This window comes from Cucumis sativus, chromosome 5 (genome assembly GCF_000004075.3).
Source record: "Cucumis sativus cultivar 9930 chromosome 5, Cucumber_9930_V3, whole genome shotgun sequence".
Taxonomy (NCBI): Eukaryota; Viridiplantae; Streptophyta; class Magnoliopsida; order Cucurbitales; family Cucurbitaceae; genus Cucumis; species Cucumis sativus.
The window spans coordinates 2185069-2201082 of NC_026659.2; the positions used below are offsets into that span (position 1 = coordinate 2185069).

Consider the following 16014-nt stretch of genomic DNA (forward strand, 5'->3'; position numbering starts at 1 on the left):
TTTTCTAGCCTTTGTTTGGGTTGTGTTTTTCAACTCTTCTCCCGCTCTTTATTAATAATATAACTCTATTTCCACAATCTTTTTAATGAATCCATCACCACCATATCAAGGATGATATGAATCCTAGAAATTAAAATCACTAGAACTAAAAAGGAATTTGTTTAGATCAATTCCGTTTACATTTTTACATTGTCTTAAAAAGAGCGAGATCCGCAACTTAGTCTGTTACTAACATACTTCTTCTATTTGTAGGTTTTCTCACTACGAAGCATTGTTTTTCTTTCTTTCTAAAAATGCAAATATGTAGGTTAGTAGGGGAACAAAAAGTGATATTATTACTTTTCAAATGATACATACTTTATATAATTTAGAAAAAAATATCAATAAACACATATTTACATAGATTAAAAAATAACTCAACACTTGTTTCTAAATAATAAATCATAATGATAAAGTATAAACTATGGCACATTTTCTCAACCAAATGATATAAAGTAAGAGATTTTATTTTAAGATTGATGGGTAATGAGCGAAATAAAACATCCACTGAAACCACCACCACGTGGTTGTATATATATATATATATATATAAAGTTGGAGGTACACGAAAACGTATATCTCTAGAAAGTTGGAAAATTCAAAATAGAGAAAAAAGTTTGGTAGGCAACTTTTGTGATAGCTGTGATGTCTTCAATACACATCCACCAACATCATTTGAAATTTTCTAGAAAAACCATTGTCTTACATTTTTAATTATCCTTCAGCTATGTTGTCCTTTACCATTAAAACAAGAAGTCCCTTAGCTTGCAAATATATATATTTAATTCTTTTCCAACTATAATAATCATATTTTATTACACTAAACTGATTTAAAAGTCTCGAACAACCTACTCTAAACAATATTTCAAAACTCTCAATTTGCTATAGTTTTTACTATTTAATATCAATCATTCTTTTATTATTTGTTACTAGGGGTGAAACCGAGTTGAGTTAGGTTGGATTGGGTGACATTCTCAACCCAACCCATATTTCCGAGTTATTTGGGTTTGCAATCTGAATAATCCAAATTTTGTTTCTAACCCAACCCGTAAAATATGGGTTGGGTTGGATTGTCTGGTTGTATATATAAATTTTTTAAAAAAACATTTTTCCCGTTTTTTAATTTCTAATGATTATAAAAGTTTGAAATTGTTACATTTAAATTTCAAATATACATAATTCAAACTTTCATACAATAAATTCAAGTTTTATATATCTTTAATTAAAATAATATTTATTTATTTATATAATTTAGGTTGGGTTGAACTGAATTTTTCAACCCTCCAACCCGAGACCCAACCTAACCCGAAAAAATCAAATTTTTTTAACCCAACCCAACCCTTATAATATGGGTTGGATAGTTCGGGTTATTCGGGTTCAACCCATATTTGTATATCCCTATTTGCTACAGTGTTGTTTATAGTCTGTACATGAAACATATACTATTATAATTCAAACTAAAATAATTTACACCTTAAATACAAACTATAATAACCTAGAATTATAATAATTCACTACTGGCACTCAAACACTTTCTTACACTTTCTTAAAGTTAAAAATGATTATGAAACGTAAATTTAATCATCCAAAATTAGTTTAAAGGTTAATTTTAAACTTTTAAGTCCCTTTTTGATTGAAATGTTTTTAAACGTACCAAAATGAATCAAACTATTTACAAATATAATAAGATTTCACTATCATTTAGTCAAAAATATATATAATGATAGACATTGATATATATCCAATAATCTCTATAACTATCTAGTGATCATAACAGACACTAATTATAAATGTCTATTAGTGTTTAACTGTATATCACTAGTAAATAGTGACATCTTGTTATAACTATAAATATTTTCAAAAGTTGAAATCGTTCATTTTTTTATCACTTGATCATAGTTGATGTAATTAGACATTATTCTCACCCGTTTTAGCTCACTCCCTTTCATCCTTAATTATCTCCAAACTCTCTACCCTTTAGTAAGTCAACCTACGAAAACAACTAAATAGAATTATAAAATCGTTGAATGTGTAATGATTAATTATGGGAAGTTAATATATAAGTTAGCAATAATAGATTACATTTTGATCTTTTTCCTCCAAATTAAAACATCAGAGAATATTTGGAATACAATTATTTGAGAAAATGGTGTTTTCAACATATATTTTAAAAGCCTAAGAATCACAAATGTGTTGGTCCTCCATGGTGTCAAGTGGCTTTCTACGTCCCTCTCCTTGTTTAAAAAGGATATGTCTCTCTCTCTCTCTCTCTCTCTCTCTCTAAACATTTCCATTCAACCAAACTTCTTAGAAGCAATTAATGCAATATTAATACCCTGCATACATTAACTAATTTAACATCTCTCTCTCATAATAACATCTCTATTATTGTTTTCTTTATATATATATAAATGTCTCTTCATATATTAAATATAGAGAAAGACCATTATATCAATAAAAATATTATGATTTATACATAGATTTAAAAGTATGAAAAATGTGAAAAAGATTGAGAAGAGACAACTTGAAATTTGTGAATCAATGGATATGACATATGTGCTGATGATAAACGAAAAAACATTATCTCCCAGCTTTTACACCAAAATTAATTAAAATAAAATTTGTTACCTATCATAAATATTTGGTAAAATTTGCTATTATTTAAAATTTATCTTTTTCAAATTTCAAACTTGAGAAAAGAAAAAATAATTGTGATATTGACTAACTTTTTACTTGTTTAAAATATATTTTTCATAAAAAGAAAATACTTTCAATAAATAAAAGAACCTCGATAATTCCAACTCAATCTTGAATCTCAATCACTCAGGATTCACGAAAATGACATTGATCTATGCTGACATTCATGGAGACCCATCTAGGTAACAAATGAACCATACCATTACAAAATTGGAAAATGAAAAAACACCCTTTAATGGACATATTCCCCGATACACCATAAATCTTAAAATTCCTTCTATATGAGAGTTTAACCTAAAATTTTGTGAGATCAATTAAAATGAAACTTGCTTCTCAAGAGTAAAAAAAATCTCTTAAACTAGGTAAAAGCATGATTCGCACCCACATCAAAATAGTTTGCAATATATTTTGTTTAATGTTTTGCATGTACCCAATGATCAACTGAACTATTTATTTATTTATTTATGATGCATTTTAAAAAGAGTTACTTGTAGAAATGGAAAAAATAAGTTATAATAATTAAGTCATAGCATACCCACTTTATTATTTGCGAAAATGACAAAAACAAATACTAGCTCACACATCAAAAGGTAAAATGTCACATATGTCATCGTTACTAATATACATTTGATATACTTTATACACATCTGATACACCTAATACCCCTGATACATTTGATTTATACACTTGATGTCGTTGATACTCTTTTATACACCTGATACCTTTTGATACACACCTAAAACAACTTGATACACAATATAATATCCCTCGTTACACATGATTCTTCTTGATACACCACTAATAAAATTGTTATGCTTCATTGGTACACTCAACAAATTTGATACGTTTGATGTACATGATATGTCTGATACATCCGATGCACTGCAGACACACTTAGTATTATTCACTTATACATTTGACTGATTAAATACACTTGTAAACTTGATTCATATACTTGATAATGATTCACTTTACTGATATGCTTTAACAATATATTATTGATATATTTTATAATGATACACTGAATTACATCATTCATATACTTAATAATACTTAAATAAATTGCATAAAATTTGAAAAAAAATGAAAAGTCACGTAGTAAGTATATTAACCAACTAATATATATAATATAAGTATATCACAACACTGATATACAAAAGTGAGACAAAGTAAAACCAAAATAAAATCAATGTAAAAAAATAAAACAAAATCAATTGGAATCAGATTCAACTCAAAATACACATCGAATAGTTAAAGTAAAAAAAAATCACAAATGAAATTAAATTACTTCGATCAACAATCATTATACATAAATAATAAATAAAGTATTTCATGTTGCAATTATTGTACTATTGATATTCTTAAATCAAGATTAAGACATAAATAATAAATTATTTTTCTAATATAAAAATAAACAAATAATTAGGACCTTAAAAAATTGAAGAATAAATAAATAATGAGTAGAGCATCGAAAATATGAAGATAAATAAGTTATTGAAAAGTAGTTTAGGAATAATAACAAATTTAAGATGGAGAATATTTTTATAAGTGAAAATTTTGTCATATTTACAAAATTCTAAAACAATATGCTATATTTGCTATATTAAATTCTCACAATGCTACTCTATCAGTTTTCCTTTTTAAAAATAATAAAATAAGTTAAAATATTTTCCTTTTAATTTAATTTATTTATTACTTAACCAAAATTATATATCTTTTTATGATTTTGTGTTTAAAATATGTTATTAAAAAATATATTAAACAAAACAAAATAATAATAATAATCAAAAGAAGTGAAAGATTACCCTAATAATAATAACAACAAATTTGCAATCGAAAATTACTCGTTAAGTTTTTAATTTGTAATCGAACCAATTATTGTTTTTTTTCTTTTGCCATAAACATGATTTTTTTTATATTCAATTACCAATATGCATTTGTGGCTACAAGTGTTATTATTATTTTTTTAGTAACTTCAACTTCTCTCCATTTTTATTTGTTTAATATATTTTTAATAACATATTTTTGTTAATATATGAGTTTTTTAAAAAATATTGAAAATTGAAAAAAAAATGTACCATTTTGATTAAGAAATAATTAAATTAAATTAGAAAAATGAATTTAATAAGGAAAGTTGAAGATTGTGATATTTAAATATAAATAAAGAAAAAATAAAAAAATAAAAAATAAATTAATTTAATAAAAAAATATATTTTAGAATTTGAACGTTTAATATATATATTATTATATATGGATATATATATAAATAAGGAGAAAAAGTGAAATGTGTGGGACTCACATAATAAATAATTAAAAAATAAAAAATGTGGGATCCAGTGTACTATATATATAAAAATAAGAAAAATAGAATAGGTGGGATCCACTTCATGGAAGTGTACGCGTGTACACACCTCAAATCACCTATTTTTAAAAATAGTTGTGCGACAACTTATTTTTGAAATATGTTTCAAATTTTACATCATTTTTAAAAAAGATCCTTGATTTAAATAGCAAACTATTAAGAATATTTTTAAATTGAACATAATGTGTTATTGAATATATGTAGTGGAAAATAATATTAAAAAACTAAAAAACAAAAATCAAATTGTCGTGAACTAGGGTTTAAGTTATTAAATAAATAAAAATGAATTTCTTATAAATAAAACTAGAAAATTATTTCAGATTACAAAACTATTAAAATAATTTAAAAAATATAGTAAATTCGAGTATTTATCAATTTCTATATTATTAATAGATGGCACCTCTAAATTAGAATTATCATACATCTTTTATTCACACATCAACAATAAATGTGAGGAAGTATTTATGATAATTGAATAGGAAAATATTGAATGGATGGTGACTGATTGTTGTCCGGAGCATTCCATAGGGTTTAGGAAACATAATGAGGGGCAGATGAAGGAAGCATTGAATAATGTGCCATATCCTATCCCTACACCCATTGACTATTTGAACTTTCCATTATGATTCTATTTAATAAACACTGCACCTGTATCCATACTGGGCTTCTTCATTAAGTAATATGGTGAAGAAACTCCATAATACTTTCAAACGATGCTATTTCAAACTACTCTAGCTTTTTCACTAAAGAAAAACTAGTTCTCAACCCCTTTATTACTTTTTCTTTACTTATGATATCAACTGAAAGAAACATGTTTTTTTAATAAGAGGATTTCAGGTTTAGAAAATAAAAAGCTCACAATTCTTTACAAGATTCTCAGGTTACCCTTACAATTATACGTGCGTCTGTTAAATTTCACGGTTTTTATTTTTTGCTTCAGTCATAACAATGAGTTGAGTTGGTGGTAATTTGGAGTTTTTGTATAACAAAACTAGCTAAGATTTTCATTCGTAAGATAAACCTATTTCGTGATGGAGTAATACTTAGGTGTAGTTTTTGTTCTCCTTCCTTACCTAAAAATAGAAAATTAACAATTTTCTAAAAAATGGTCCTTTGACAGTTTTTAATCAGATGCAAACTGCACTCAAATGTTCGGTTGGGAACTTTAAAATAAAATTTTTAAATTCTCTTCATACACTTTGAAATTTTATATTTTTAAAGTGTGCAGTTGTTAAATTGGACGAATAAGATTCGTAAATTTGAAACAAAGACATCTAAAGAAATTAGTTCAATAATGAAATTAAAATTGATAGAGAAAGAGAGAAAAAGTGATCAATAGTTTACTGAAGATAATAAGTAGTTGATAACTTTCTCCCACAAAAGTAGAATTTTAATCAGAAATATTCATAGTACGAACATTAACAAAAAAAAAATCTACTACAAGACTACCTATTATTCAAGATTCTTGCCAGGAAAATGGTTTCACCATAAATCTAACAGATCAAACTAGCGAGAACAATAACGACGATGATTATATATTAATCCAAAGGACAATACTCCAAATTTGCCAACATATATTGAAGGTCAGAAATGTCGATTAAAGGAGAATTGGTATCGGTAAAGACAGCTGGTTGAGATTCAATGGTGTGAAGGAACCTGTCATTTAGTTTGTTGGAGCTGCAACTAAGGATTTCAAAGCCTTGATCAATTAAAGCTTCAAGAATGTTTGAAAGAGTGAGTCTATGTTGAGTGGGAGTGTCTAAAATAACTTGAATTCCTCCTGATCCATCTCTTGCTCTCACCACAACTTTGTCTCTTTTTGTGGATTGTAATGTTTCTGTTTCTACCATGCCAGGATTTTGGTTATTGGATTGTAATTTTTTCAACTCATCTCTTTTATCACATAGTTCTTGGATCTTGCTTTGCATGTACCGAATGTACTTAACTGTCTCGTGCATGTGATCGCATATCGACCGTTTTCCCTACATATTATTGGAAAGTTTATTAGATAAATAGAAGTTTCATTTCAAAATCATTCATTTAGCTAGTGTGAAAAATAGTTCATGTATCCACTAAAAATTGAGTGAGATATGTGTCCATCTTCTGCAACTCCAAATAGTAATATATGTGGCAAACTATAAGAAAAACCTTTTTATCATCCATGAGCATTCACTATAGATTTTGGGAACATGTTATTCTAATTTTTTTTTATTATTATTTAAACCATTTCAATAAATATTAAATTTAGAAGTATTAAATTTTTTTAAAAAAATTAAAGAAATAATATTGAACATTTTAGAGTATAGAAACTAAAATTTAATAATTTTCTAAGTATATGAACCAACTTAATGTATTAACCTATAAACAAACTTTTCTCTCCTTTTTTTCTTTTCAATTTTTTTTTGTAAGAAAATTTATCAATAAAGTTAGATTTTTTTTTAAATATAACAAAATCAACTAAAATGTCAATAAATATATATAAAAAATCACAAATAGATAGTAAAAAAATATCACTTTTATTAGAATTTGAAGTTTTATTATACTTATAAATATTTTTAGCAATTTTAAGGGTTAAATTCAATATTTAGTGAATTAAAGTGAGAGACATGAGATTATCTTTATCTTATTCTTACCTTGAGGTATTCAATAGGGAGAAGTGAGCGAAGAGTGGAATAAAGAGAAGACATTTCTTGTCTTCTTTGGCGCTCCACATCTCTATGCATTATCTTCTTCTTTTTGTGTTCATTGGAGTTGTTCTCATCGTCTTTATCATCTGAAGTATTGGCCGGTACTGGCTTTTTCCGGCGACTATTTTTTAATGTTGGAGAGACAGTTGAGTTATTATTGTTCTCCAAGATGGAGGGGAACTGAGGAACAAAACAATTATCTATGCAAGAAAGAGAAGGAAGAGGCAATAGTTCATCACCAAGGTCGTCAAATAAAAATGGTGACTCAACATTATTCAAATCCATACCTTTATGAAACCAAAGGCCCCTTGGCCAATTCCCAAAAAGATCAGAGAGTTAAGGTAGAAGAGGAGATGGAGACACAAATTGATGTCTTGAGTTTCCTAGAAAAGCAAAATGTTGGAAGGGTTGTGAAAAATCTTGTACAAAATACCCTCTTATATAGCCACCAGTTTTCATGGGGTCAAGCATTTAATTTATGGCTAAATAATGAGTGTAGGTATTGTATTGATGTATTTTCATCTTAAATCTAATTGAATATTTACTTCTTACGCAACACATACCTAAATTTATTTATTTTTGTTGAATCTCAAATTTTGTAGGTGAAACATTCATTTCGTATTTTATGTGTGACGATGTTGTTATTTTTAATTTCATCAAAGTGAACGACTTAGCTAAATGTTACAATTTAATTAAAAAGTAAATGTTGTTTTTGTATATGGTCGAGGATTTTACGTTAAAAAAGAAATTGCATCAAATGACAAAATTAAAAAAAAAATAAAAAAAGCAACCCACAACACTTATTTTTTTTTATATAGTCTAGGATATATATTTACTTTTTTTTATTGTCAATTGATTGGATAATAACTTATAAATGGATCAGACAATCAAATTTGCATATACTCTTTCAAAATTTTTGTTAATCCCAAAATCTAAGCAAAGAAAAATAATGCACTTAGATCTTTTACGTGAGAGAACATACAAAACAAATAAAAAGAGCTGCAAAGCCAAAGGTAGATATGAAGAATTCTAGAACGAAAAGGAAGTCATCAGTCCTCGAGTTCTATTACAATAATTTATTTATACAGAGAAAAACGCTAGATTTTACCATTTTTTCCCTCAAGGACTAATATGAAATGAATCATTCGTACCTAACTGATTAAAGATTATATTTGATTGAATGGATCCATGATTAACTAACATTTGGAGTTATTTGATCTTAAAACTACGTCTTTAATCTTTAGGTTCATTTTTCCTTGTATTTTCTTAGTTTTTAAATACTTTCTTAGGTATAAATTCATCATAACAAAAATAATAATAAGTCAAGTGTTATATTAAAATGAGTTAAATGGGATAATCACTTTTTTTCTAAAATAGTTCATGAATATAATAAATTCTCGTTGAACTCACGAGTCACAAATCACTTATAATAGTAAGATCTGAGTTAGATATTAAACATATAAATTAACCTAAAAGATTTATAAGAAAATGATTTAAAAGTTTTTTTTGAGCGTTTCAACTCTTTAAAAAATCGTAAGAACTAAATGGACAAGATTATTATAAAATTTAAAAAATCTAATTATATAGAATTTATGTATGTTTAAATTTGTATGCATGTGTTATAAACATAGGTAGACTATGATAGTTTGAGGTCTTAGAGTATAATCTAAAGTCCTTAAATGCAATTTAGATAATACATATAGTACACTCCAAATCAAGATTTTCACTTACCTTGAACTTCCAATACTAAATGAGAAAATTAGTTTGACCAATTTAAGTTTGTGTTAGATGATTTAATCAAGTATAAGATTTAAATATGTAATTGTCTTTAAAACTTTGAAAGTTTAATTATATAGACATTTAACTTTTATAGATAAAATGACATCTTAAATTTTGTAATTGCTGTCATGGTGGTAAAATTTTCAAGTTTTTTTTAGGGGTCTTTCACATTAATTTGTTTTTTTTTTTTTTTACAAATCACGGAGGAAAAGGAATATCTTCACGAATATGTTGCAATATAAATAGTATTGCTTCTCAAAAACACACAAAATGACTAACCCTAAAAAAGAAACAACGTTGCATTATTTATACAATATATAGTGTTGCTTGAAGATAATCTCTAAATGAAAAGAATCTTATGTAAACTGCGGTTTAGAAAATACGTAGTAAATTAAATGTGATGCTTGACACAAGGTAGAAAATGATAGCAATCACCAAAAATATTTATTTATTCTTCATAACTATATTCATAATAAAGGTAACAGTTTATGTATAATCTAAACATATTATAAACTTTAGTTTTTTCAATCTAACATTTAACAAACCTATAAACCAAACAACTTTTATACTAGAGACTATTTTCCAATTTATGGACTAAAAGTGTTATTATTTTCAATTTTGAAATCAAATTCACATCAGCTCTCAATAATTTAAATGAACATTATAATATTTTGTCAATAAAATAATTGTAAAGTTCTCAAGATTTAGTAATATTGTTCATCTACATTAAAAAGCAATATAAAAAGGAGTCTAAATCATAATTTGTAGGACAAGAAAGTTAAAAAGTTAAACTCCATATTGAATAATGAAAATCTTTAGATGACATTGACAATTAGTCACATAAATGAATAAAATTCTTCCTTACACACTCAATTAGTTGGAATTTCAAAATAAATTAAAGCACAATAAATTTGATGACATGGTTGGATTCTTATTAGATGAGCTGCCAGCTCAGTTATTAGGACATGGACTTGATATCTTTTTTCTCATAAAAAAAATATTATATTTTTTTGTTTTATTTCATTGATACCAATCTTGTCCACATTGATACACCATATTTATATATTTAATATTAAGAGCACATGTATGTTGTGGGTGTAATGGCGGAAAATATGGTATTAATTTACAAGCAACCAAATCTACAGATCTCTCCCGAGTCTCATATATATATGTGTGTGTATTTATTTTATAAAAGAATTATAGAAAAATTCAAAGACATATATTCAAATCAAAGAAATGTATGTATTAAATTAGTTAGAACATTGATAAGTGATATTCCATGGGCACATTATTGATGTTAGAGAAATTAAGTTTAGGGTTTAGCATTATGACTTTCAACATTCTCAAAATTTGTTTGAAAATACATTGCAATCCTCTTTGGTTTAGGAATTATGAATTTTTAGTTATTTTTATTACATAAATTCTTATACAATTAATTGATAGAGAAGGAGAGAAAAGATAGAGGTGATTGGTGCTCAGACGTGTGGTGGTCGACGAAAGGTAAATGGTAGAGAGAGATAGAACAGTGGTCAGCGACAAATGATGTATATGATTGAAAAGCATCTTCACTAGGGGTTCGAATTCCAACAAGTTTTGTATATGCCTCTCTCTCTAATATCTCTTCTATTTTGTTCTATCTTATATATGGAAAGGCTTGTCTAATTGTCATTTAAAAGCGTTAAGAAAATGACTAATTTCTAAATTCAAGAATTAAATACATATTTCATTAAAAAAAATTAAAAATAAGTTAGAAATTTCATAAAGTTATATATTAATATATATAAAATCAAGCCGATTATTTCGAGATATGTGCATGTTGGTTTAAAGATTTATAGATAAAATTTATACATACATACATATGTTATTGCATGCATTTATGTACCAAATACTTAATTTATTTGCTGTCGTTGGTTGGGTCCAACCCACTTTCCATTTTGAGACATTAATTTTTGAAATCAGTCAATAATTTACAATTCTTCTAGACCATTGTTTCTTTATCAATTTTGTTTGTGTTTGAGAGGTGAATCTTACTCTAATTTTTATTTTATTACAAAATTTCAACCAATACTTTGTAATCAATTATTTGTTTCAACTTATTAGGCGTTTCTTTTTTCCTTGACCTCATCATTACATAATATTAAATAACTCAAATATCTTTGCCTTTCAATTTACGTATACTTTCTTATGTTCGACAACATACGTAGATCCTTTTAGTTTGTTTCTAACTCTCACTCATATGTATCTTACAAAATTTGAGTTTTTATTATTGAGCTATCGAAAAGTAAGATACAATTAATTGATATAGACAATAACTTCTATTTTTATTATTTGAATTTATGCTTTCTTGTCTTTATAATCTCTTTCAATTTAGTTTTTAAACTTTTGAGTTTATATTTTATTCATTTGGTGTTAATTTTTACTGGTTTATTTTTAATAGGTAAACTAGTTTTTTTAATGATTATTTAGTACTAACCATCTCCATATCTATTTAAATTATTAAAATAAGATAAAATATATTGACATCAGAATTATTTAAATTGACAAAAAAGGAAATTAAAGCTTAAACACTAAAGGGAAAATAAATCAAAATTTGAGATTAGTAAATAATAAAAAAAATTGGAAGTGAAGAACAACAAACTAATAATATATGTAACTAAAAGAATATTAAGAAATGGGAGTGAGTAGAATTAGAAAATGAAAAAACACCAATAATTGACTCAGGTCTGCATCCAAACTATTTGAATGAATATATTCATATGATTAGAGCATTGTTTACCAAATATATGTAGAGAGAATACCCAAATTGAATTAGGAGATGGAGATATATATATATACTTACTTATACAATCAGCTCAAGCCCTTTCATGAAATCACATCCAAAATCTTGACATTTTAACAAATTCTAAGTGTCATGCGGCACACGATACTAAAGTATGAGCGAAGTAACGCATGGTTCAACTATCACTAATCATAAAAATTAAATCACTAGTAGAAGAATGTAAATGATAGATCATATTGCTAATAAGAGTCTATATAATTCTTAAAAGTGTACTAATTACTATTATTATAATGGTGACGTTTTAAAATTTAATCAACAAATGTTTAACTCAGTTAACATCCATAGAAATTAAAAGATTAGATTGGAATCTCTTATTTTGAATTTATACTTCTAATCAATTTTTCTTTTCTATAAAACTACTCTGATAAAAAAAATTCTAACCAAAAATAAAAAAACATTTAATTTAAATTGATATTGAGTTGATTATCCCTCGAGTAATTGGACAGTTAACTTAAAAAGTACTAAATAAACAATAATAATAATAAAAGAATTTAATTTTCTGACTGTATAAGATCAGTACTATAATATTTGAGAACTAATTGAGAAAGACAAAATAAATCACATGACATTTTCTTTTTTGTTTTTTTAATAATTAAACCAAAACTTTATTAAGTAGAGAAAGGAATAAATAAATAAAAAGTCACGAGACGAAACCAATTGTCATAATGAGTACATGCATTTTGGAAAAGATAGATCACAGCAAAACTTGGGAGACAAAAATTAGACAACCGAGTGATGGTTTGAGTATTAAGTTCTAAATTAACAACAAGTCACCATTTCAACTATCAATTGTTTTTTTTTTACTTTAGCACATTGTAAGATAAAATCAATTCTTTTGAGTACTCATGATTGTCTTCTTATCTAAGAAATGTAAAAATTTAGTTATATCTTCAATGCAATGCAACACAACACAACATCACTTCTAATGTTGTAATAATTTCATTTTAGACTTTAGTCATAATTCATTCAAGGTCAGGATCAATCTTAAATACATATACAAAATTGATGTGTTAATACCTAGAAAGGGTAGTAATAATTCAAATCTTACATCCCATTTGTTTTTGTTTTGGTTCTCTCTCAATTAATGCATACATTTACTCTTTTGTTTGATTACTTTATCATTTTTAATTTTGTAAAATAATGTTTAAAACACAACATCCAAATTTCAAAGTGGAGTTTAAATTCGATTCAAGAGATCAGTGTTCGTTAAAATCAATTTTTATTATTAAATTAATTATCGATATTAATATTGTTCGTTAAAACACACTTTTAAAGTACACACAGTCAAATTCAACTTCCTACCTGTTAGAATGGGAAGGAATGACATGTTAATTTTTAATTATTGAGAAGTGATGTCAATATTTTAAAATCCATTGTATATACTCCATTCGTCTAATTATCAAGCTACATTACTAAATAAAATGCACTATACACGAAATGAGCTCTTGACGGCTAGGAAGAAATATTTGGAAGAAATAACATGTCAAGCGATAATCTTCCAAAGCATATATTTGTGACTCGTTGATCAGTAGATAATATTAAGTACCTCTGAAATCAATAAAGAAAGTAAAACAATAAATTATCAATACATGATATAGATTTACGTGATTTTCTAGGAAAATAGTATTGTTAAAGAGAATAATTCATAATACATAATAAAGATGTCTTTAGAGTTAACGAAGAGTTTATTTAGCATACTCACACAATCTCTTATGATAAAAAAAATGTAAATAATATGTCACATATCATATTCAAAGCATTTAAACACGTCAAACAAATAAGATATATCTCCTAAGTGTACTTGGTACTGCGGAGAGATATCTACTTGCACATATTCCCCGATCATCTCCCGTAGGACGGGTTGAGAGATCAAAGACATGAGCTATGTGCTAGAAGTTCTCTAGGTCACATATCTTATTTTGTTAAGCTTTCTCCTCGGTGGTTTGACGTGACAAAAAGAGAATATTGAAAGGAAGTTTTTCAAAAAGAATATTCTCTTTTGACTCTGGGATTTTATTTTGTTTCCTTTACTATGATTCTTTCCTTATCCGTGAAGATTCAGTGTTGGGTTGGGCCTTCTATGTATGGTTGTTTTGTGCTCCTTGCAATGTACGTTAGAAAAGTGAGAAGTAGGTTTTGTTGTTGCAACTGTCTTCTGACGAAAGACAGTGAATAGTCTTGGTCGAAGCTCTGCCAATCAAGATATTTTTGTTGGACCAACAGTTTTTAAGTTATCTTTTGATAATGTGATTAGTTGCTGGTTTTCTTTGATGTTAGAGGGTAAATCTTCCTTAGTAAACACTAGTTACGTTTTGATGGAGGACGATTTTCAGGGGGAGACTCTTTTGATTAACACCGTAATCTAATGATGAGTGGGTTGCATGATTAAGGGGAGGATTTTCTTTAAGCATAATCTAACTTTAAAATTGTAGTGATAAACTAAATTGTATCATTAACACTGAGTGAAAGAGTGAGTGTGAATCTCTACTAAAACCATAATAGGTGATTATGATTTGTTATTATCAAAGTAATAAGATCTCTGATCACTGGTCAAGGATCCTCAGATGTAGATGTTGTGTCATTGAATTGGATTAACAATGTTGCGTGTTTCTAGTGTCTTTATAACTTAATGTTCTCATTGTTCTTTCCTCTGTTGTCAATTGTCATCACTTATGTTTGCTTAGTATCATTATTTCTCTGTTATTTTTTCACTACGGTCCATAGATATCTATGCAATTTTTTGTGTGGATATCTTTTGTTGGATCCTTGGGAGATAGATTGTTTTATATCGAATGTTTGATATGCATTTAGTCATTTTGGTGACAGTACGGACTAAAAGTAGTTAGGTATGCAATTAGAACTTCGATTACAGTTACTTTTGCAATTGTCATTTTAGTTTGAGAAAAGCAGACTAACAGAAACAAATTAGTGTGGTAAGTTCGAGTTTTAAATATATTTGATGAATTAATTTTAAACTGATAAAATTTAGATATAATTAGATATATAATGATCAAACTAGAAATTTCTTTAAAGAATACTTTAATTATGTTTTTTCAAAATCCTCAATTGAAAATTGTTACAGAAAAAAGAAGAAGAAGAAGAAGAATTGTTTCAAATAACTGGTGTGTGTCTATGTATATTTCAAAATAATAAACTATTATTGGATCTATCACACATTAACACATTTAATAGAGTTCACAATACCTTACGGTGGAAAACAAAACTTTGTCATTTTTTAAAAATATTTTGACTCATTTTTTCATATTTGGAGCAACAAAAATATAATAAATCAAATCATTATATTTCTGTTTTTAATCTATATACCAAATTTTAGTTTAAAATAGAAATAACTTCATTATGAAATTGAATTATTGTTGTTATAATAAGCAGATCATATAATGGGGGGAAATGATATTTGATGAAAATACAATAGTAAGAAATGTGTTAAACCTACCAAAAAAGGATTATAAGTAAACTAATTACCCTTATATACCATCAACTTCTAATTGGATTCGGTTCTCCCAATACTTTTAATACCTTCTCCTTAAGAAAGAACAACAAGAGTAACAATTTAATTATTGGAGATCCATGTCGATCAAAATGAAATAATT

General features: G+C 26.5%; 1 protein-coding gene across 1 annotated transcript; it reads right to left on the minus strand.

Moving 5' to 3' along the window:
* Nucleotides 1-6414: 6414 nt before the first annotated feature.
* On the minus strand, nucleotides 6415-8201 carry LOC101216674 (transcription factor bHLH36). Its single transcript, XM_004147546.3, has 2 exons — nucleotides 7732-8201; nucleotides 6415-7080 (listed from the first exon to the last, which is right to left on the minus strand). The coding sequence occupies exons 1-2, from the start codon at nucleotides 8068-8070 to the stop codon at nucleotides 6637-6639; spliced, it is 783 nt and encodes a 260-aa protein (XP_004147594.1). The 5' UTR covers nucleotides 8071-8201; the 3' UTR covers nucleotides 6415-6636.
* Between the last annotated feature and the right edge of the window lie 7813 nt (nucleotides 8202-16014).